Source organism: Lampetra planeri, chromosome 40, assembly GCF_965212315.1.
Source record: "Lampetra planeri chromosome 40, kcLamPlan1.2.h2, whole genome shotgun sequence".
Classification (NCBI taxonomy): Eukaryota; Metazoa; Chordata; class Hyperoartia; order Petromyzontiformes; family Petromyzontidae; genus Lampetra; species Lampetra planeri.
In genome coordinates, this window is record NC_136146.1 from 1,130,784 (window position 1) to 1,155,560 (window position 24,777).

The 24,777-nt window shown below is 46.3% G+C and overlaps 1 protein-coding gene across 1 annotated transcript in view; it reads left to right on the forward strand.

The window, feature by feature from the left end:
* The first annotated feature begins 619 nt into the window (after positions 1 to 619).
* LOC144731712 (forkhead box protein P2-like) overlaps positions 620 to 24,777 on the forward strand; it is a 181,801-nt gene continuing 157,643 nt past the window's right edge. Inside the window, exons 1-2 of the mRNA XM_078612897.1 lie at positions 620 to 882; positions 23,173 to 23,362. Coding sequence (XP_078469023.1) covers positions 23,186 to 23,362 — 177 coding nt within the window. The 5' untranslated portion in view covers positions 620 to 882; positions 23,173 to 23,185. The remainder of the gene's footprint in view (positions 883 to 23,172; positions 23,363 to 24,777) is intronic.

The following is a 24,777-nucleotide window of genomic DNA, read 5'->3' on the forward strand; positions in this document are numbered from 1 at the left end:
CGGTGCATTACGGTAATCCTGTTGGGAAACTCCCCACAACTTTGCCACTCTCCTGCTCGCGCGCGCCTCTCTCTTTACTTTTGGAGAGAAACCTTGCACCCACGATCAAGAAGGGGGGGGGGGTGTGGGGGGGCGAGGTGGGGGGGTCGGCTGCATTTTGTGTTCCCTTGCCAGAGGACTCACCCCCCCCCCCAGCAACACAAGTCACGCGAACCGCGCGATTTGTTTTAATTACAGAGAGCCTCGGCAGCGAGCGCGCGCACAGGCACTCGCGCGCACGAGAGAAAAAGGGGGAAAATAATAATACTTCGTAAAATAAGTAGGTGATGGAGCGTGCTAGCTAGCTAAGCAGCGAGTTTAGCTAGCGAGCAAATAATAAATAAAGTGGATAGAATACAGGAGGTGAGGGTGGGGTTGGAGTAGAGTGGAGGAGGGGAAAGAGAGGGAGGGGGGAGAGAGAGAGAAAAAAAATCGCAGACCAGCAAGGGCAAGGGTGGACCAACTGCAGAGTAAATAAGAGCACAAAATAGCTCGGCGCACGTAACACTGTAGCCAGCCACTCACTGTCAAGGCGCAGGAGACGACCGCGGGTGTTCTTAGCTCGTCTCGGGCAAGAAGGCTGCTGTTTCAAATGGAAACGTGGTGACGGCAACAGAAAGTATACGTTCAAAATAGAACTTCTCAAATAGGAGGTAAATGTTGTGCGTGATAGTTTTTAAAAATTCATACGTAAAGTAGATAGGATCGAAAGAATAAAACACCGCAGGGAGTGGAGCGAGCGACGAGTTAGTGGAGAGTGAGAGAGCGAGTGAGACCAACAAATCAAAGTTTGTATGACGCCGACCCATGCTGGTTCCTGTCTGGGTACCCGACTGACAGGAGGTAAGGAGCTAATTTCATTGCGCCCGCTCGATTGCAATTACTCTGCTGGTGCTGTGCGGGAAGTTGTGGTGGTCGCCCCCAACACGGATCGGCGCTCTGCTGCTACCGCTGCTGCTGCTGCGATGATGTTGGGTAGATGGTGGTGGTGGAGTTGGTGGTCCGTGGGCCAGCCTGCGAACTTACTGATTGATTGAGAGCCCCTTTCAGAGTAAATGTGTGGCGGTGGCGGTGGGGGGAGGGGGCTTTTGTGACGGTCGTTCCGACGGGAGAGAGTAGATTGTCTGGACGGGCTTAAAAAGTGTTTTTTTTAAAGGTTGGTGGTGGTGGTGGTGGGGAAGCAGGAGGAGGGGGGAGACAGCGGAGGAGCTTTTGTGGAGTTGAGTGTAAGCGTTTTTTGGCGAGTTCTAACAATAACAACAAAAAACTAAATCTTAAGTGTTATGATTTCTTAAATGTTATGAAATCTGAAATGTTTGGATGGTGGTAGGTTTCCCTCCTGATTATTGTTATTAATGGCGATAATTTACTGAATATAGTTTTAATTGCGGTAATCCATAATAGGAATGATTTAGGGTGCCTCGTTTGTATGTTTTGTTGGCTTTTTTTTGTGTGAGCCAAAACAAAAAAGAAATATTTTGCATTGAAACCAGCCCGAGTGTAAATTCTGGTCACAATAGTTTCAGCTCCACGTCAAGCAATGCCCTGCGCAGTGCATTGTCTTGATTTATTGGTGTCATACGGTGTTGCACAAGACGCGTTCTGTTCAGGCAGGGTAGCACTTGTTGTATAGAAAGGGTTCAAATGTCTCTTGTGGGATAGTGGATCTAGTAACGGACTTCCCGCACAATAGCCTGCATTGCGTCCGGGCGCATGGGGTGTTAAGTGTTCCCAATCAGATAAATAAAATGCTCAGAGCCTCTCCCACATGCAGTCAACGTCAGGTTATGAACCTCACAAAACTCAGACGTGTAGATGCAATGTTTGTTTTGTTATCCATTCATTCCGCCAAAGATGGAAGTCTTTAAATATACGGTTGTAGATTTTTATTTTACGTGTGCGTCTGTAAGTATTGCTTTTCAAGGGCCTGGTTTGTTTAACATTTTTTTTGTTCTAAAAAGAACCCCTCCGGTCTATTGTTGCAGCGTTTTTCATCAGAATTGACTGCGCGTTGTTAGGGTTTCCCCCCCCTTTGCAAAACCAGTTTAGTCAGTCTTGAGCCGAGTCAGTCAGAGGGATACGAGGCGCGGGTGTCGGACAGGCGATCTTCCGGGGCGGTTGAGTAAGCCATGAAGGTCATTTCCAGCTCATGATGCATAAAAAATAATCAACGCTGTCGCCCACCGCACAAAGTCGGGCAGGATTTATACGGCGCGGCTGCTCGTACAGTAATTGTTTCATTCTCATTTGCCTAGTCATGGCTTTTTTTTTTGACAAACCCGAGGACGCCCGCGTTCAATGTGTGCGTGCGATAAATTTCCATCTTTGCGCCACTATTTCGCCGTCGCTGCAGTTCGGGTGGTGAGGCGAGGCTCGGCCGCGTCGGCGCGCGCGGCAAACTTCTCCTCCTCCTCGCCGTCGTTCGCCCGCGGCACGGGGCTGCTGGGGCAAGCCCCGGGGTAAGGGGAGGAGAGCGAGCGACTGAGCGGGGCACGTCCGGACGGACGCGCGCGAGTGGGGGTTAAGGAAGAAGAGGCAATACAAAAAAACTGGGGGGGGGGGGGGTGGGGAGTGCGAGTAAAAATCGAGAGAGAAACGAAATAATATAATAATTAAATGGAAACCAAAAATTTGTTCTCGCTAAATAATTTAAGAAACACATAGAGCACCATTTAAAGCGATGGGCTAATTGTGGAGCGGGGGGGGGGGGTTACGGCGGCGGCGGCGCGCGCTTGCTGCTAATGGGCCAGATGTGATGAGCGTGTCGCGTCGGCAGATCGCCGAGGAAGTGATCTCTCTCAGGGCGCAGCAGCCGCCGTCTGGAGCCGCTGCCGCAGCAGCAGCTACCACAGCCGCCGCAGACGCAGCCGCCGTTGGCCGTGGAGTTTTTTGTTGTTTTTGTTGTTGTTGAGTGAAATGTCGCTGAGCCTGACCTGGTGGGTAACGAGAGCTGCGGCGCGTTCCCAAGGCTGACGGAGCTCTTCCCTTCTTCCCTCCTCCCTGCTGCCGCTACTGCTGCTGCTGCCGCTGCTCACGTGCGCACTCGTGCAGGTAATCGTTCCGCCTCGCCGAAAGTGTTTTCTGATTCGGAGCGGTACGGTGGCGAAACGAGAGAGAGAGAAAACAAATGTTTTGGTAACTTTCGAAGCGGATTTTTTTTTGGCGTTTTGCGCGAGTGCACCGGTTTTTTTTCGTGACAGAATTTTAGGAAAATTGCGATTGGCATCTGGATCAATTAAGGGCGCTTAATTCGGCGTGAATGGTTTTATTTTGAGGTTATTTTTTTTCTTTTGCAATGAACGCTGTTAACATTTTTTTGCCGGAATTATTTATTGTAGCATGGAATACGTCGCAGAATATTGACTGTATTTAAATTATTCCATATTTTACATGACGCGCTTTAACGTGTTGCTAACCATAAACCATTACATTTAATCGATCTCAATTATATGAATCGAATAATATTTTGTTGAAATATTCCTGTGTAAGCTAGTCTATGTTTATTACAGATATGAATCGGGCTATTTTAAATGTTTGTTGGGAAATCATTCAAATATCGGTCACAAAACCAAATGTTTAAATTCAAACATGCATACGGGCATATATTACCCCTGTCTAAGTTGTCAACGCATTTCAAAATCTTTCTAAAAAGGAGCCAGAAGGGAAAACACATTTAATGCAAACAAATGCTATTTGGCAAAACGTAAGCAGATAAGCACAATTTTTATTCATTTAAGAAATACGCTCTTCAACGCGTGCAATATTTAAAGGTGCCCCCACGGTGGGCAGTTTTTTCGTACGTTCCCATCTTTAATGCCGCTAATGAAGGACAAGCGCGTGTGTGTGTGTGTGTGCGCGCATATATATACGTACAGCAATTTTTTTTTTGAGCGTATGTAGTTTGGCTCATTACGCAGCAAGTTTCGTTGCAAAGGGCCCCTGTCCCTGCCGTGTGCCGGCAGGCGAAGGTTCCCTGGGATTCGCTGTATGGGGACCGTCTTTCCCTACCCCATAATTAATACTCTTGGCTCACGAATGTGGCCCATCATTAGCTGGCACATAGGCCACTCCGCGGAAGCCTCCCAACACGCCAAAATCGAAAATCGTCCACATTGTTCTCAGAGGCTTAAGTCACACTGTCCACACCTCCCTTTGCCGTGTAGGGTGAAAAAAAATTATAGAATAAAGAAAAGAGTACCTACCTCTGTGTTTCAGTAGCCACGAGTTCTTAGAAGCTCAACACCAAAAATGCCTTGGAAATGTAAATTTGATGTACCTGCTGTGCAGAGCCGTGTGTCTAAAATCGTTGGCTTCTGTTAAAAGTCACAATTACGTGAAGGTTCTTTTTTCCCCCGACCACGACAGAAGAAAAGAAAAGCGATACATTTAAGGCGTTGCATTTATTTACGTGTGCGTCCTACGTGCGCTTGCAAGTATCCGTGCAGTCAAAAGAAAATTCGCTGCCCAAAACGAACATTGAGGGCGGGTCTCATCTTCTATTCACAGCCCTGAGGCAGTGGTGGAAATTCCACCTTCCTATGGCAGGGGGTTAGGCGATAACACAGGGCATCCCACCCGTTGACTTTTCCACAAAGTGGTTCTACTTTTATCGACCCTCGAGGGACGATGGACTGAGCCGCTCACTCGCTCTTCCACCACTAAGCGCACCCAGCCAAATGCACGCCGAATCATTAACCTCTAATTAACACGCGTGTAAATTGCGTGCACATTGCAACGACACATGTTGTCACTTATGCCTCATTTGGGAATCGTCGTTAACGAACAACCCACTGTCGACTTCTCCACAAAGTGGTTATCTGTAGCCATATATATGTACATATGGTTGCATGAATGCACATGTGTGTGTGTATACATATACACACACCGCATATTTGCGATTCCTCAAGATAAAATGTTTAAAAGCTGTGATTATAATTTGTAAAAAAAAGTATCGTCATGTGACTTGCGCCTTGCTCAACCACGTGACGGCCTGAGTAGTGGGTTTAGGGTAGCAGACTGACACCGGACATTCTCGCGATTGTTTGATAGGATTTTTTCATAAATACTCGCACGCATTGTACGGTCAATCACATGTGTTTTTTTTTTATTTGAAGTCAAGGTGTGGAGTATAATTGAACGGTTGGTAACAAGGAACACAAGTGGGAGGTGTCCGTACTGGGCCCGATATCATCACAGCCTCCTGTATTTCACACCTAATTTCATTTGATAGCGACTCATTTACTATGGTGGTTTTGTTTTCAGAAGCTTATCGGTATACAGATCGGCTTGCTTTCAAAGAAAATTACTCGCCGCTTGTTAATTTGCTCAACTTGTTGATTTTAACGTCGCCTAAAACTTTGCGTCTTAATTATGATCGTTTACGAGTTACAAACAACAAAGGAGGGGACACTTAATATCTTGACCGAGAAAGATTATCTAAAACGTAACGATCATTTTTGTACAAAAGTCCCGAGAGAGTTTTAGGGGAATGCATTTTCAAAATTTGTATGGGATCCTTGGTTTGCAATAGGTCTCCAGGGCATTTGGAAACCTTTAATCAACTGTCATTGGCAGGACCGGTCAGCCCAGGCCTGTGATTGTATGTTTTTGTTCAGGAGATCCTGTGCATTTCTCGGTTCAAAACCACAAGGTCACAGCATTATCAACTCACAAACCCTGGGGATCGCTCTTCCATCGCTGAGCCAAAAATATTCTTATTACCAGCATCTTGGGATCTAATTGGTCATGATATTTTGGCCTGAGTCAAGGCCGGTGTTTTTTTTATTTCTAAGCTTGAAGAGAATGTTTTCTCTGTAAGTGGACCATAGCATTAGCAGCTGTATTTATTTATATATTTGTAATATATATATTTTATTACTCATCCGATGCACGTGATATGCTTTGAGTATCATGGTCAGAGCACGTCTCCGCCACGCTGAAGTAATTACAACTAAGTAGGTACATCTGTAACGCCGAACATGGCATCTTCTTGAGATGACCGCTCTGTTTGTCGCCAAGTTTACATTAGCGTGGGACACGACGCTGAATCCCTCTCCTTGTAAAGCTTTCACTGCCGCTGCTGCCGCATGCACACGCACAGAAGTGCGCCCAGCGATGAGGCAAATGCGTATCACATGGTCATCGTGAAACTCATAAAGGGCACGGTCATGCAGAGCGAGGTCGGCGAATTCCTCATTCTGCGGGCTAACAAAAAAAACACACACATCGTTTCGTTGATTCGTCCCTACTTTCACGGATTCGTATTCGCTCGTGCTGTTGGTGATTAGAAATAAGGCACTACTGTTGTTATCATTATTATTGTTATTATTATTGTCACCACCAACGTTATTATCGTACTCTTCTTCGACAGCAGCGTTGATATCGGGCAATTTTCGACAACTGCTGCATAAACGCCTTGTTCTGTGTGGAAATCATCAACTAACGTTATACTCGCATATTTACTGATATCAACATTGTATCCCCTCTCCCCCCCACCCCCTAAACAAAACTTTGGATGCTCCCGAATTTACGCTCTCTTGCTTGCCGCTCCGTCTCTATGACGTGGACTCTGCCCAAGGCCCGCATATTATTCTCGACAGCTGATGGGATGTGGACTGGGCAAATGAGTGACCAACTCTCTCAGGCCTTCAACGCCTGTCGGACGCCTGTGGCTGAGCTCCCGCGTCCCGAGGGCCTCCGGCATCTGCATCTTGTCGGAACTCAATGCCCGGTGGCACTGCTCGTGCGACGCAGCGGTTGCAGGACGTGCCACCCTGTGGAAGGCACTCCGCTAAACCCGCACCGCGTCGCGTGTCGCTTCTAAATAAGTCGAGGCTCAGCGGAAGAACGAGTGGCGCGCAGTTGGAATGCTCGTTTTGGGGGTTCGCTCGTCTCATCATCCATCCGGCGTCGCTAAAACACGTACCACTTTGTGGGAGATTCATCAGTGGTTGTTCTGTGGGTAGACTCGCCCCTGCCATGGCAATGTGGAATGTCCACCACTGGCTTTAAGCAGTAAATGATCACCACTTCGTGTGAGCAGGAGACCACTTTACCTTGGTTTGACACTGGCCGGGTATAGGTTGGGGGCTTTATGCCAAATCTCCACGAACCACCTTGGCTTCTTGTAAACAGGTTGCCCTGTCAGGTTACCTGAACTCCACACAACAGCAACGATCGGTCGGTTTTTTTATTCCTTTGAGCTATTTTTGAAGCACAATCCATCTCTCTCTGCCGCTCGACCACACCTGGTATACAGGAGGCTATGGGTTCGATCCCAACCCTGACGCCTGCTGTATATTTGGAGTTTGCATGTCTCTCCCCGTGGTTGCGTGGATTTTTTTCTCCGGGTCCTCCGGTTTTTTCCTCCTCATTTTGAATCGGTGGTGCGCTTTAGAGTATTTGGCTGCTACAAATGTCCACACGATGCGCCACTTTGCTGAGCTATCATTTGTGGCCAGGTCCCTTCGGACAACGAGCCACGTAGCTCAGTGGGCCTACTCCCGGTAAAGCAGAAACGGTGATGGTGAATAACTAAAACGTGCCGCTTGCGTCTTTGCGTGCGTTTTGCGTCTTTGCGTGCGGCGCGCTCGCTCCGCTAGTTTGGCGTAAGTCGGTCGGTGAGCCTCTCCGTGGCGACCAGTCTCTGGAGATTCTCTCGTCCCCCGGTCGCAGCGGCGATGTTGAGAATCCATCTTTATTTTTTTGACAGCGTGCGCTGTTACTCCCCCTGGTTTTTTTTTAAGAAGGAGAGAGAGAGAATGATTGATTGAATTAGGTCTTTTGACGTGAATGTTACCGAGGTTATGAGTAACCTTCATTCATTGTGCACCTGGGTAACTTCCCCCCCACCACCACCACCCAAGCAGGAAGAGCAATGCGTCCTCTGCCATCACTGGTCTGACGCCATCCTCACGTGAGGGAGGGGGGCGGGGGAGGTTCCTCAATTCCCGCGTAATTGCCAGGACGTCAACCCATCTGCCCACAGCCTGGCCCAACTTTTCCCAGCTTCTGCCGCGCGTAGCTTGCGTGAAACGCAATGAGAGTGCTACCGGATAGGTGGTTGCCAGCTGCTTTTGCTTTGCGTGATCGTCATCATCATCAACCATGGATAATCCACTGCTGCACTGATAGATTAACCCCCACCCGCACTACCCCAAGCCGCTGCCACCTCTCATGGTTCTGAAATGAACGTATTATTCTGCCCAGCACCTGCACAAACACTAATTTCACCGCTCTCATCTCCTCGGCAGAAGTCTTTTTTCGTGCTTTCCATTCCTTGGCCGCCGCTCTGTTATTTGTCTTGTCCGTCGTATCAAAGTTTGGGTGATGTCATCAAACACTTGAATGTTGTCGCGTCCATGTGCTCCTCCTTCGGCGACTCAATGTGATTCTGAGCGTGCATCTTTCCATGCTTCTGTGGGCGCTTGGCAGGTTCATGTTTGCGTCCCGCGTTTTTCACGAGCGCCCTCGGCGTTTGCGAACGCCGTCTCGCAGGGCTTGACTCGCCGTTGTTTATATTCAAAGGCCGTTGTCATCGAGGGAAGCGTTGCCGGTTACTGATAATTTAGGAAACAGCCGTCGAAGTCAATTGAAACAACAACGATAATACGATTGAGCGTTTAACGTTTTTGGGGAAATGTGTCACGTAAGAGGGTGAAAAGGTCCAGGGAGAGCGAGTGATAGCCGCTGTACGAACGCCGATTTAAAAGTCTGGGATTAAAATGCAGTGGGGGGGGGACTCAACTTTTTAAAGTGGCTGATCAAAGTAAACCAACAAAATTAGATTATATTAAATAATAACTGATAACTGTGCTTCGAGGCGGCAAATTGCAAAGCAAAATTATTCATGTCAATATGCATATTGTGTTGCTCTCCTTGTGAGTGCATGTGTTTGTTTAAATTATGGATGCAATCTGTGCAAAATGAATGACCAATTTTTTCCAAAACCTCCAGAAGAATAATACAAAGCTACAAGCGTGGCTGCTTTTTGCTTCATCTGTCCAAACGCGTTGACGTTTGGACAGATCGTCGGCCTGAGGCATCGCGACGTCGGTGCACGTTTGTAATTAATGACAATAAATGTACAGCCCCCCCCCCATTTGCCAATTCACTGCCGGACGACGACCTTCCAAACGGAGTATTGTTGGCGATGAGTACTGTTTCGCCATACCTCACCTCCGATAAGCACATTTGGCTACTACGTACGGTGCGAAAGAAGTTCAGAGTACCTACATGCATACGCCGGCCAGTGTGGATTTGGTTCAGTGGTTAGTCCAGTACCGGGGGCTCAAATATCGTTCACCAACTGATGCTTGCTGTGGCTGGGAATTCAAACTCAGGTTACCAGCGCTAAGCACTAAGCCATCACTCCGTGCCCCCCCTTGCAACTCAAATCCACCTTGGCGTTTTGGTGAGAAAGTGATTCGCAAATGAATGGCGATTTGTTTAAAGAAGATAGGGGGCTTCTTGTTAATTTTTGACCAAAAAAATAGATCAACGTTTGTTCAAGTCCATGAAGACGAGAAGAAAATGTTGCACTTGGCAGGTCATTACCAGTAGGTTCCTCGTCTTTGCAATCTACCTCCGGTCATCAGACATCCTTCTGAAAACGTTGTTTTCGCTTGGAGAATATCGCTCGGCGACTCGCTGCGATCGAGTTTGCGCTATTGCTTGCGCACGTTTCGCGCTACGTTATTTTAATCTCACTTGTTTTTTTCAAACCTTACTCCGCGCGACGTAACAAGGAAGAATAAATTCACTTCCCGACTAACGTTTCCTTCCTTACCTTGTCAAAAATGTCCTTGCTTTCGCCCGTTAAATACCGGAGCGCGCATTTAGTACAACGACGTTATCCATATTTGCCCCAGTAGTAACACCTCATGATGTGCACACTTTGTTACGTTTCTCCACTAACGTTTATTTTACTACGTCGTTGAAAATATCTCTGCCTGTGCGGGGGGGTGGGGGTGGAGGCTGTAATGCATTAATTATAATGTAAACGTCATTACTATAGCAGTATCAGTAGTAGCACAGTATTGTTGTTGCGCGTTCTAACGGTAACCAGAGACTGTTTCGGAAGAGTCCGCTCGGCGATTCGCCGACAAACCAGCGCCGGCGTTGCGAGCAAAGTGGCTCGCGCGAGCCGTCGAGACGAAAGATAACACGACGCGTGTCGCTTTCTTTGGCTAATTAATCATAGCACCTCTGGCGCGAGCAATGTCCTCCGATGCCAAACCGCACGGAAAAGGATTTAGCTCTTCTGGACCCCGTTGCTTTTTTTTTTGGGAGTGGGGGGGGGATCCAACACTCCACCCCCCTCCACCCGCAACGCTCCACCGGTTTTTTTTCCCTTCTGTTTTATACCCAAAAATCGTGGCCGGCTCCTCGTGAAATCCGGACTCCCCCTTCATGCACACCCCGTGGCCTCCACGCGTTGCTCACAAGGGCAGCTTCTGAAACTCGCCGAGGGTCTTCCAATCAAAAGAAAAGTGACACGCTCATTATCCTCGGAGCATGGTCGGCGTCTTGCCCTCCAAAAAAACATCAGAAAGCCGCTGTTAAGAAACGATTTACAATTAATAATGAGAAGAGTCTTTTCGCGAGGATCGGTTGCGGTTTTTTTTTTCCATTTCGTCAGAAAAGAGAACCACGTCGCTGATTTCTCACCAGCTCATCTCTGCTTACACCTTTAAAAAATCCCATTTATAGATTTGTAAAAAGTGCCTTTTTTATCTACGGGATGGGTCACGGCAACAATGAATGTCGAACAGCCTTCTTAACCGGAATAATTTGAACAGTTAATATATGGCAGGTTCATTTATTATATATAATTTTAATATTCAAGCTGGCTCCACGCTGTTAGCCAGGTGGCAGGGACCATTTTTGGGAAAGGCTCCAAAAGCAGAGAGTTTTGCGTGCCAAATGGAACACCTGTGTCTCACATTGTCCTTGCGTGTTGACGAGCTTCGGTGGTGATGCCATGGGAGGCATTGCGAGCTCGTTATGATCTACCTGATTGGGACGACTGTTTTTCCAACAACTTCCTGATGCCTTCTTCCTTGGGAATTGCACGCTTTGCAAGGATTTTTTTTTTCACAACAAGGAGCAGGAAGCGGTCCCAAGGAATAATTAGATTTCGGTTGAACATAGCGTGCGCGCAAAGGATTGCGTCCGTCTGACGATAATAATGACGATAGTTTAATCCTTAGTAGGATTTCCCCGACGTGGAACTGTGTTTTTTTATTGTGTAAAATGCAGATTCGCACAACATAAGGAGACCGATAAAAATAAACCTTTACATAACATTAATAATGCACGAAATTAAGTCGGAGCTTAATTAAGAGTGTACATGTCATCGCTAATATCAAGCCGGTGTGTTGGTGCAAACAATTTAAAGATATTAAATTTCTCGTTCTATTTTCACCTCACGAGCATTTTATTCTCCACATATATCTGTGCTCAGCAAAAATATAATTAATTTAAAATAAAGCCCGCATATTCGGGCTTTTAAATTATACATATATGTATTAAAACATCGAAATTAAGCAGAGTTTTTATATTTTAAATACATAAGCAATAGCAAGATACGTAAGAATAACAACGGCTATTCACGTACCGATAATATATATCAATCGCTCTGGCGTAAATTTCCAGTCAATAGAACCGGAGTGAATATCACGCGTGGAGCGTGAATGTTGAAAGCATTTAGAATGTGCAGTGCTATTCGACGTAATGTGACGTTCCATTGGTAACTTGACAGATCTGCAAATTTCAAAGTCCCAAACACGGTGAGAATTACATCCGGGTAATTCACAAAATAATGCAGCGCTAACGCTCCCTGCAGAACTTGACAGAGGCGATAAACAACACTAACATTTATACATTTTGATTTAAAGCTTTCGTGACTGCAGGGATTCATATTCTTGGTTCTTTCGGTAAAGTCACGTAGAAGGGAAACAATAAAATAATACAAATATAAAACAATAAAATTATCACGACGATATCGTGTTCTCGGTAGAATCTTCCTCCTCGGCGTCAGACGTATTGCAAAGCCAGTGACGAACTTCACCGTGTCACGCTCCACCACAGGAGGCCAATTCCTCGGTTCACTAATGATGGGTGCACGACATATGGTTTAGGTGTTTAGCACTTCAGACATGAAACGATTTGCAACATGAGGGTGACCCTGCCGTACGAGTAAAGTTTAAATTGACAAGCACGGCGTGGACTCTGAGTCATCTACCGAGCCTAGCTGGAACATTACTCGGATTTACATCAGCGGCTCATGCGTGTTGTGTGTAGCGCGTGTCGTGGTTGTGACAGGCTGTGATTGGTGCAAGCTTTCGTGTGTTTATTGATGTTCATGAATCCCCCAAGACGGGAATTGATGAAGGCTGCTGGCATTTGTGTTTCAAGTCCAATTCGTTATAAAACAAAATCTAAACGTCACTTTATCAGATTTTTGCAACAATTAAACAAGTTGTTTACATTTTCTCTATCCACTTTTTTTTTCATATTTGTCCTTTTTTATACTCTGACAAATAAAACGAAGTTCATGGAATTGGTGGTGTAAAAAATAATTTGTTCAACCTGTGTTGATTTGCATCTGCCTTGACTCCCTACTCGATCTCACCTTCACATTTCACTTTCCCTCTTTGCTCGCCGCGCTTTGCTAATTCCATTATTCTCTCTGTCCTTTTCTCTTTTGTCATTGCTCGGTGTTGCCCTCGTGCAAAGAAGGGGTGACGCCGTGAGTTCGTGCGTGTGTGCGAGTCACCCAGTGGTTGTTGTTGTTTGTGTGTTACTGCAACTCTGTCTTGCATTCTATTCTGTCGTTGAAATCTAAAAAATGAAATATTAAACGAAAAAGCATTAACTTACGGCGATTTTTTTATGTTTTAAAATAATATTTAAAATTTAATATCCCCGTGTCTATCCTATTGTAAAGAGCATTCGGTTATCTCACTCCGAATCCCACTGTAAATCGCGGAGAGAATGCTACTGGGAGTTAAAATTAAAATTTTACGGTCACTGGAAAGGGAGACAAAAAAAAGTCATACCTCCAAAACACGCGAGGGAAGGTCACCCACTCCCCCCAATGTGGCTAATCGCGCAGAGAGACTGTCTGGAGCAGTGTGTATCCCTTGCGAATAGATTCAGACCTTGTGTCGGAGAAACAATTTATTTATTTATATTTCAAGACTTGTCTCAAGTGTTGCGGTGCCTTAGGGACGCGGGCTGATTGATAACCAAAACGGAATGGTGGTGGTCGCGTTGTGTACTGCGCAGCACGTTGGCGAGTCGATCTCGTCGTCATTGTGCCACCGCTGCGTGGCTATCCGCGCTCGTGATGTCTGGGGGGGGGGGGGGTGCCGTTGGTTCTACCGCACCAACACCGGCACACGGTGTCCGACGTTTCGCCGCAGGTGCCCGGGAGCTTGTTTAGGGTGTGACTTGAGGAGCGAAAAACAGTGTCGTCCTTGGGGTTTATCTCCACCGGTGTGTGTGTGTGTGGAGCGTGCGAGCGTTTGCCTAGGAGGGCTGTAGTGGGAATCTCCTCGCTAATTTCACACACAAATGACCTGGCGGTGTGGATGTTGGTTATACGACTTAAACGGAACTCGAGATTAAATCCTCTATTCCTCATAACTGCGGTGCCATTTTTTGTTCATTACAATATAGAATGTCCCTTTAAAGCAAATCAATAAATGGTCCCCGTATATATCGATAAACAAACTTTCAATTACGACAAAACACAAACAAAATGACAAACTAGAGTTTCACGGTGGTAACCGTCAACTTCCAAGAGCTGGAATTGTAAAAAAAAGAATATTCTAAGTGTGCGTGCTTATTTCGTTACTAGATTACAACGTAACCGATCAAATAAATGAAAGACCAGAGCAATAGCAGCAGCAGCAGCGGGCTGGAATTGCAATGTGTACGAGCACCCACCTCTCCCCCCCAGTGTTTAAGCTTTGCATTGCGATAAAGAAGTTTAATCATAAAAATCCCACTCATGGCGTATGTGTTTGCATGAGTGCGCATGCAAACAGACCTGCCCGGCAGTATTTACTTTCACCATGGTGACAATCAAGAGGCTGGGAAGTAGGACCCTTCATGTGCTTCTCTAAAAGCTCTGCAACCTCAGCTGGGGTTTTTTTTCTCTCCCTTTGGCCTTTCCCCGCAATTTTATTGGCAGTTCTCCCAGGTAGCAGAATTTTTCCCATAGCCCCACCTGACATCACATTCACCCCCCCCCCTTAGATTCCAAAGCGAAACTCTCCCCGGTGCCGACTCCGTGAACGTCCGTGCAATGAAACCCGCAAGTGCTAACTAACGCACGCGCCTGTGATGAGTGTAAAGTGGTCCATTTAAATTAGCATTTAATTGATTAACAAAAAAAAACATCCCCCTCAATGGCTAGATCCTAGATCAAATACGTTGCGCGGTGAATACGATGTTTTCTCTGTTTGGCGGTTAATTTAAAAGTGTACAAGAAATACAAAAAAGGGTCTAACGCTGAACATTTTTTTATTTTCATGTTTTTTTTAACTCTCTCTTCCATTGATATTGATCAACGTAAATCAGTCAGGTTGATTGATAATGCAGCACTCCACTGATGCACTGCAGTCACTGACCGCCCGTCAGTCGTCTCTTATTCACTCTTCTATTGCTACTGTCGTGATTACCGTTTGCTGTGAACTTAACTCATTGATTGTTCCAAGAATGTAGAGAATCCGGTCTATCAGACCGACTGTTTGGTGTCATCGACCACATTGTGTTCAACCACCACCACCACACTGAAGATCACAATACTTATCATTCTGCTGCTTGCCAATCGCACAGCTCCGCTTTGCAATTCCCTTTCCTATCATCGTCCACTTTTTTTCCAATGCTCTCGGAATAATGGCCTTACTGAATTCGAGAAGCGTGTCACACTCTTTATCTATGGATATATGTTGAACTTCTGTTCGCGCCGTACGTAGCCAACCGTGCTAATCGGAGGTGCGATCTGTCACAGCTATATAAAGGTGCTGTTTTATGGGCCTGTGCTCAAAAACTGTTTAGATAAACAAATAAATAAATACTTCCAAGTTCAAGTGCGGAGATAAAGGAGGGCAGCTTCCTCACCGAGTGAAGCTATAAACCATTAAACCATTTTTATTTTACAGGAAAGACCGACGGAGCTATATAGGATTTTTTTTCATAAGCGACCTGGCCACATATGATAGCTCAACAAAATGGCTCATCGTGTGGAACATGCAAAGCAGACAAATGCTCGAAACGCGTGTTGCTAAATTTGGAGGGGAACAAAATCCACGCGACCGCGGGCAGAGAGAGAAATGAGAACACGCGCAGCAAGCTCCAAACACACAGCAGGATCGAACCCACGAACCTCCCTGCATACCGGGCGAGGTAGTTAACATCTAGGCGAGACGACTCAGGTGTTCGAGAAGTCTCAGACTGCCTCCCCCACCCACCCCCCTCTCTAGATCATCTTGCAGACGTCTCCCGAGCGAGAGCAGCGGTGGTGGCGGCCGTGGCGGCATTTAGCGGCATCACCATCTTGCCCTGCATGAGACGTCTCGTATTTCCTTAAGCACACAATCCCACCCCGCCTGCACAACCCCACACACACACGCGCACGCACGCACGCGCACGCGCGCGGCAGCGAATGTGTGGGTAAGTCTGGCCATGGTGTGTCAGTTCCCCCCCGCGGCAGCAGCAGCCGCCGCCACCCTCCCAACCATCCTCCTCCACCCCCAATGCCTTGAGGAATAGGAATTCCTTTGTTGCACTCTCCCCTCGCCGTCGGTCTAGGAAGGAAGTGAAGAAATTTGCAGTTTACAGTGCGAAAGACGCGTACACTTTGGCGGAAACGATGTAATGCGTTACTCACTTGGCGAGGTGAGCGGATGGCGGCCTTCTCCTTCGCTCTGGGGCGACGCGTGGAGTTGCTTCTTGGCGCAGTTCTCAGCGCCGTGTCGCGTGTTGGGACACGCTGCGCTACGAACCCGGCGTCCCGGGTTCGATTTCCCGCTCACCGGGCAACGCCGGTGACGATTGTGATGAACCGGTCATGTGGCGTCCTTCCCTCGGTCGACTCAGCCTCAAATGAGTACCTGGTGCAACGTGGGAACATCGCCAATGGGGAGACAAAGGCGGCCAGGTGTTGGTGCTGGCCACCCACCCCCTCGTGTGCCGTGCCGGCCTTCATAGGTGCTCTCGCTAACAGCACTTGCCCCAGCATCCCGCTAAGGCCTTACGGGGGATCTTTGTTTTCGTTATATTCAACGCGGCGTAATTTGTCGGTCACAATTATCGTTTTGGAAACAATGCCGCTCTGTATTCTAATGGCGTGAACTCCAAAGTGAGCTTGAACAGCGCGTGATTGCTTTCACAGTTAGGAAGAGGTCACCGAGGCCGTCACGCGAACACTCTTCGCCCAACCTGCGCTGACCAGCGTGGTGAAGTATGGGCAAACTACCCCCAATGACGAAACAGTGTTGAGAAAAAAGGTTTTAAAGCAGCGTACATTTTAGGTCACGGACATGCACACACGCACACCGATGGGGTGCGCTTCTTCTCAAAATTAAAGGATTAAATAAACCTTCCTTTCAATCCAACCGAATTTTGTTTCATTTGTGCAGACGGTCAGATGTACGTTTGAAGCGGTGTTCGCGAATTTGCGCCGTCACACGACTACTTGAGCGGAATTACCCTGACGCGCGTGAGAATTCCTCACCAATTCAGTTCGGTCCGACAAGGGCGCGCCACCGGTTTTTTTCCTGTCGTTACGTCGAAGTGAAATCGAATTATTCCCGGGTAAAAAAAAATTGTTCCCAGGAACGTTTGCCGCAACGTTTCGCGCAACATTGTTTTGTCTTTCGTTATTGGAACGGTGCAGATGAAGCAGTCGCGAATTTTCATTTTTGCAATTGCCATTGCCGTAGAAATGTTTGTTGTTGTTTTAATACGGAATAACATAAATGAATGAATAAATAAATAGATTGGCCAGTAGTACTTACTCAAAGAGCTAGAGTGTAAAAAAGATCTGCACTTGGGTGAATACGATGAAACATTCATCATTTTAAATACGGGTGCCCTATGCATAATTTATGCTGTTTTAGCATAGGCTCCGGCGATAATATTCGTGACGGGCATTATTTTCATATCGTCTCTCTGAATATTACTGCAGTAAATAATAGTGGGAATTAAAGGCGCACGCACGTGTCTCTTTTTGCCAGTCATTTATTTGCTTGTTTAGTAAATTAATTGAGTGTTAATTTGCATTGACTCGGGCAGTGCAACATAATTGCTCTCAGCGGAGATGATTTCTTTTTACATAAAAATATTTATCCTAACGATGATGCTGTGAATCGCTTTTTTTTATAAATGGTCACTGCCACCTTTGCAAGAGTCCGTATCCACTTTCTTTATCAGCCGTATGATGCAGAGAATTTGTCAGTTAACATTTTTTTTTTACAATTCCCAAGACTGCATTCAAAGCAGTGACCTTCAGAATGTCCCTCAAATCAAATTTTCTGCATTATATCCAAGCGAGGCTTTTCCTTTTTATCTGCAAGCCCTCTTTGATTTTTTGACAGGAGCCTGATTAATTTAATCATGGCATTTTTAATAATCTCCAACAAATGGCCATCAGCTTTTTAAGCCGTCCTTTCTCGCACTCTCCTATTATGCCTTAATCAAATAAATAAGCCTCACAATTAATGCCAAAATTACTCCTCTGATATGCATCTCTGAAAATAGCACACGTAATCTCACAAAAAAAATGTGTTTTGTGCCAATTTGTCACGACGTGAATCTAATTTCGGATACAATGTGCGTCTTGGCATCATAGAGGCAATCTACTCAAATTGTTTAATCCGCAGGAAGTAAACATTGAAAATGCTGTTTAGTGACGTCACACATCGGCACGGAAATGAATTAATCCCACGGTGGATTGATGATGGCTGGTGATGGCGGTGATGATGACAATTATGATAATGTGCTATATGTTGTCGTTATCCGAGCTGCACTTTGATAAGCACGTGTCAACTGAAATTCTTAAATGTGTGTACGTGAAAACGTTCTTGATTTTGGACGCACGGAGATGCAGCACTAATGTAGGTGGTTAGATGTTGATTATTAAATGTTTTCTTACAGTGAGAAGATATTTGCCTCTGTTTGAATGTCTTTCCTGACAACACTTCATTATCATTATCACTGCTGGATGAAGGTTGTCCCACATCACCATCCCTCAAAATCCTGCGATGCCACAACCCATCTCACTTCAGCACGAGTTAATCGCATTGCTCTTACCTAGGTGCTCTTCGTCTTACTCTTAGGTTGTTTCGGTAAAGTCACGTAGGTAAAAATAAGTAATAAAAATAAATAATAAAATAATTGAAATAATGATAGAAATAAAATAATAAAACACGACGTTTCAGAGGCAACACAAGTCTCCGTCATCAGGTGGGACCGTCACAGCTAAAATTGACTGTATCAAGTGAGGCAAAATTCCTGGCATTCGTCTTGGTTGCGTTCCTTCCCTTTGGACTGCCACTTCAACATTCGGCTTGACCGCTGGGACGCGTCCTGTCGAAATCCACTCCCTTCGCTCCTTCCGCGCGTTTGTCCCACTCACGTGGGGCTGTTCTGCTGTCCTTGCCAACCTTCTGCATGCTGCCCTGTCCTGCGCCCTTCTCTCTTTCCGCTCAACGTACCGCCGAGTACGATCGCACCGCATCGCCCTCCCACCTCTGCTACTGCTTTCCTCGAAATCCACTCACTTAAAAAAAAAATGCTCAATACGATATAAAAAAATTATGTTGTCTGATATATATCTTTTTTGTGACCAAAATTATTCATAAAGGATTTTGAGTTACATTGCGTAAGTAAGAATGTGTCGTAACCCTCCACCACCCGACACAGCCAATTGGTAAGGGATTTGTCACGTAAACAAAACGCCAATTAGTTACTACTTCAGCCCACCGGTGTGTTGGAGAGTAAATCCACAACATTTACAATCTGAGTAGTACGACGTTTCGCTGGTAATTACATCAACCAGTATCATCGGGCGATTTGCCAGAATAGTGAAGCAATCCACCTGCTTCAGGTCTTAAATAGAGCAGCAGGGTGACGTCATCATCATTATGATGATGATGCATATAATTTATTGGCATTCACAGCATGACATCTATACTCTTAGGTTTTTTTCGGTAAAGTCGCGTAGGTAAAAAATAAAATAAAATAAATGAAAACAACTAAAGTATTTTATTTTTTACCTACTTGACTTTACCGAAAAAACCTAAGAGTATGAATCCTTGCAGTCACGAAAGCTTCAAATCTAGCATGGCATCTCTCCCGGGTTCTTTTTGTACCTGTCGGTTTTTGTTTAAATGTGTTTTGTCAGCGTGCATGTTTACAAACTCTACGTCCACAGCAGGCAACATGCACTCCTTCCGTACGGCTTACTTAGATGCAGGGCAACAGCTTCGATTTCACATTCAGGTGGTCAGGCCAGATAACCGGGTCACGAGCAGCGGAATGTGTATCTGCTTCATGTTTGTGGATCGGGGCATTACGTAGTTACACTTTGTACAGACGCTTCAAATCAAGGTTGTACGGTCTGTTCTGGATGAGCACAGTCGCACACTGCCGGAGAGTTTTTAATTTTCCATTTGTGCATCAGTTATCCGCATCTGCCGTGCTTTGTGCACTGATTGAAAACGTTATCGTGCAGTCATATTGGTGTTCTGCTGATCATGATTAGATTAAAGTTTCTAAAGATACTTCACCCTTCTCCTGCTCACTTCGTCATCTTTATGCCAGTCCACCCTCGCTGTTCGCCTGGGGTAAATGTGCTCTGTTGCCTTTTAAATTTCTATCCCTCCAACAATCGAGGTGCTTTGTTCACCAAACTTATTGTGAACGACTTTTCCCCCTCTCATATTTATATCTTGAGACCGAGCCTGCATCATTCATCGACGAGTTCTTCGCTAATTTTCTGTCGGCTCATTCCCCCTTGGGTGTCATAATCCCCGTGTCGTGAACAAATAAATACATCTGTAATCATTCATATCGTTCCCCATTCATGTTTATGCATTTTTTTTCTGCACATCAAATTTTCTGAAGTTATCTTCTTATCTTGCCGTCATTCGGCTCGGTGGGAGCGTATCAGCTTGCTTGATGTTTCTTCTGATCTGTAGTTTTTTTTTACTTAGTCACGCAGTCGGAATGTAGCCTTGCCATCTTTTGTAATGATTTTGATCATAATTAAAAATATATGTGAAGCCAGTTTTAGGCGTAATAATTATCATCATTCTAGCATTTATTTCCGTAGGACAGTCTCACTGAGTCTCAAGATGTTTGTTTTTTCATCCGTACTCTGAATTGGCACGTTTTGTCAATGACATTGATGTGTGTTTCCCACGGGGGAGAAAACTGGCGTGCCAAGGAGAAAAGCTCTCACAAAACAGTTGGAAACACTCAGCGATCGGCACAGATAGATTCAAGAATCCATCGCTACACTGCCATATCATGGCCACCTCGCATGGACATGTGTATAGAGTATTTGGCTGTGATAAATGTAGACGTGATAAGTCACTTCGCTATATAACTCATTGGGCCTTACCTGTTGAAATAAAATAAAATAGTTGGAGTTTAGTTACGTATATATCTAGTTTAATCTGATAGCAATGTTTATAGATATTCACTTGACGGCTTGCTTATTTTATTTCTCATTAATTTTCCGAAAAAGTTATTTTTTTTCCGCCTCCGATTTCACACACGCAGAGACGCACAGGTGCAGTGAATTCCTTTGGATATTACTCCATGTTGTTCGCGCAGTGCCCTGCTAGCTTGGGCCCTTGTGTTGCTATTCATTATTGGGCAGTGACAAAACATTGCCCACGTCCCTCCCCCCAAGAGAACATTGAAACGCTGCCACATGGTCACCACAACCGATGGCAAAACTACAAAAGCTGCTCAGCATTATGGACCCGAGACTTCGTGAAATTGCATCCAGTTAACCCTTTCCCGTCTCGATACGCCTGCAAGTTGCAGGGTGTGGGTGTCCCGTTCACCGCTGAATCTCGGAACGTGCAAGCAGCTCGGCTTTCACTTTATTTAGAGAGGTGTAGCGCCGTTGTTTTTAAAGACATTGTTACTCACCGCAGAGAACAATAGCGACACGACCACACTCTATGTAAGCCGGAGCCGAACTGTGCCACATGCCCTCCCGCCTGGCCTTGTGGGAGCCTCGGTACGTCTTCCGACCTGAAGGTGTACCAATAAAGTTATTTTATGACGTACGTCACCGAGAACGGAATCGGAAAAAAAAACTGATGACGTACACCTACGTCATCGGAATGGGAAATGGTTATTAGACTGCCGGAATAATAAGCAACTCTAAAAATCACGTCCCTTCTTGGACAATTCCACAAATATCTCAAGTTGGTGACAGTGGAAACAAGATGACAGAAGGCCGCATCCCGTTGTGGGTGATGACACGGCCCAGGGGTGACGCCGTTCGCCGCTCGTTGCGGAGCTTCGCTGTTCAAATCCGGCGGCCGCCCTGGTTATTACTGCCACTGACTAAGAGATGTAAACGCCTGATATGCAGGAGGCCATGGGTTTGATCCCGAAGCTGACGCCTACTGTATATTTTGAGTTGGCATGTTATCTCTATCTGTTGTTGCGTAGATTTTTCTCCGGATTTCTCTGGTTTTTAACCTGCACATTTAGAAAGGCTTTCAGAGTATTTGGGTGCTATAGATTTCCATATGATAAGCCACTTCACTGGCATATCATTTGTGGCCAGCTCAGTGGGCCTTACTTGTTTAAAAAATGTGTTTAAAAATAATTTTAAAGATCCCATGACGTTATCCGCAAGAGTGGGTATTGTGGGTGTGTATGTGTTGAACTTCTATTGTACAGTACGTAGCCAACCGTGCTTATCGGAGGTGCGAAATCATGGTCCAAATTGACCAAATGTTGAACAAATTCTCCCCGCAAATTACCCAATCGTGATTAAACACGGCAATTATCGCCAACCCCCCCCCCACCACCTCTCCTCTGTGAAAACCTGGCAGCACCCACTTGTTAAGGAGCCATGAGAGCAGGCGAGGTTCTTCCGTGCGAACGAACCGTAATGGAACCTGGAGCCCTTCCTCTGTCCACTGCTCAATGAGGGCTTACTCATGGCGTACTTCGCCAGTCGCCGCGGGCTTAACTTGCCGACCCGCCCCTACCGGGACATCCGTGGAGAAGAGCTTCATAGCTCATCGGATTCCTCCTGCAGGCTCAATAAAGATTCCGATTCTCATTCTGATGGCTGTGATATCATAGAAGTACAGTAGAACAATGGACTTTGTTGCAATGCCCTCTACTTTGCACGGCGGCGTTACGGGAGCCGCTTTTCTCATGTAAATCAGACTTATTCCGGGTAGTTTGATCATGGGCAGATTGACGATCGTTAAACGCTCTATCATTGCAGTTAACATCAAATTTAATTGTAAATTGTATTGCTTAATTGTGCTATAATCTTGCGTATCCGACCGCCACATATCTGCCCTGACCAATTAACACACCCACACCCAGTGTGGTGTTTGTGCATGGTGGTGTAACTGTCATTGTAGATGTTCACATTTCCGTCAACGCTAAAATCGCCTGTGAGTCTGACTTGCGATGTTGTACGTAGTATAAGTGTCTAATGCGTTTTCAGGTCGTGAACAATGCCCTGACCTGAACAATTACATTTTCCCTAAGAAGCCGCAAGCACTAGCAACGAAACGTCGGACGTCAGCAGTGGCTGTGTCATCGTTTGAGTTGATTTCCGTCAGCGTGCGAGCCTTTCCATGAGTCGTTTGTTTAAACGGATGAGACATTTGCGGTTTTTGAAGACCGCATAGCGAGAATTCCCCGCTAATTTCAAATCCAAATGGCCTAGGAAAGTGGATTTCGAAAAGAATGTTGTATTTCAATGCCACTCGAAAGTGACAAAGAGAGAGCGCGAGAGCGAGACACACAAAGCCCAACCGCGACACCTACGTAGAATTGGCCTGACGCGAAATTATCTCTCCTCTTTCTCCTCCCGGTGACGGTCGACGGCGGCGGCGCGCGACGCAGACTCTCCTCCACCATGCAGGATGGCGGGATAGAGACGGGAGGCGGCAGGGTTATTGCGAGCCCGGTGAGGATCAACGGCGGTCAGCTGGAGGGCGGGCGCGAGTTGGGCGGCAGGATCAACGGAGACGTCGCGGCGCTGGAGATGAGCACCGCCGAGATGCTCCACCTTCAGCAGCAGCAGCAGCAGCAGGTACGCGCACGGAGGACTCGACGCGGGAGAGCTGGGGCCGGCGGGTGATCGGGCGACAACTCGTGGCCGTCGGGTGCGAGCTCCTTCGAACGACTTAGCTGTGCGCGGTTGTGCGAGGGATCGGCGTGTTCGCGTTGTCGGCGTCTCCCGACCCGATTTGTATTTTTTTTTTGCGCAGAGACGCGCGCGAAACGTACCCCCGACAAAAAATAGTGCCACGCCGCGCAGTTCCTGAAACGAGACGAAAACCGTGGCCGTGTTGCCCGCAGTGGCGGGCGACGAAGCTGCGAGCGTGCCTCGTCCTCGTTAGGAATCATCGGTGCAGGCGCGGGGCGTCGACTGCATGCAGTGGCAGTCATCTCGAGCCACCGTCTCGCCCGATTGCCACTCTTAAGAGGTTGCCAGTAGGTGGCAATGCAACAAATGGGGTTGCTTACCTGTACGTGTGGATTTCGATGTTTATTTACTGTTAAAGTGATTCACTTTTAACGTGGCGATTTTCTACCAGGCATTGCAGCCTTCTCTCACGAATTGGCCAAACATCCTAGTGGAGCTGGAAGGGCCTTATAACTCAGCGCGGCTTCTGTGCGCAAAGACTTTTGTTCTTATTTGTGCTAAATTCATCAGCCTGCTCCACTTTGGGTCAAGGAGGTAAGAACTCTCTCGTACCGCCAAATCTAGCAGCCGCGGGAAGGATTGAAGCGTCGAAAAGAGAATCCAATGGACTATGCAGGATCGGAAATCTGAAGCTGTGAAATACCTCCGCTGGCATCATTCTCACTCGCTCGCCTATTTATTATTCTCACGAAAGTTGCTTCTTGGTATTGTAGCAGTCATTTCTAACGAGGATTCCCTCCTCCTCCCCCCCCAGAGTTGTTCCACTGAGAGTTAAGATGTCACCATTTATAAAGGAAAATTAAAAGGTACAAATGAACAATATCTTAAAAGCCCTTCATTCTTTTCATCTGCATATCAACAACACCACCAACAACCGTGATCTCTCACTAAGTGGTGGTGATGTCACTATGGCGTTTGTGCCAGGCTAGGTGTACTGTTGAAATGTTGGAGGCTCGCTGGCAGAAGGTCACAGAACAGACCCAGGTGCTCTGGGTTTACTTTCTGAGATGTTTGACAGTATGTATACACACATACACATTCTATAAGCTCACTGCTAATAAATGTTCTGCTTTATTTAAAGCATATATTACGACAGTTTATCATGACAACTTGGCGGGTAGAGTTCTGTGCAGTGGTTAGCGCACATTTCCATTATGCAACTGGAATTATAATGTAAAAGTATATCCGATTAGCACGGTTGGCTATGTATGGTGCGAAAGAAGTTCAACGTACATACACACAGACATCTGTGGGCAGTTGCATCTGAAATGGTCCTAACCACCTCATTTATCAAGTGC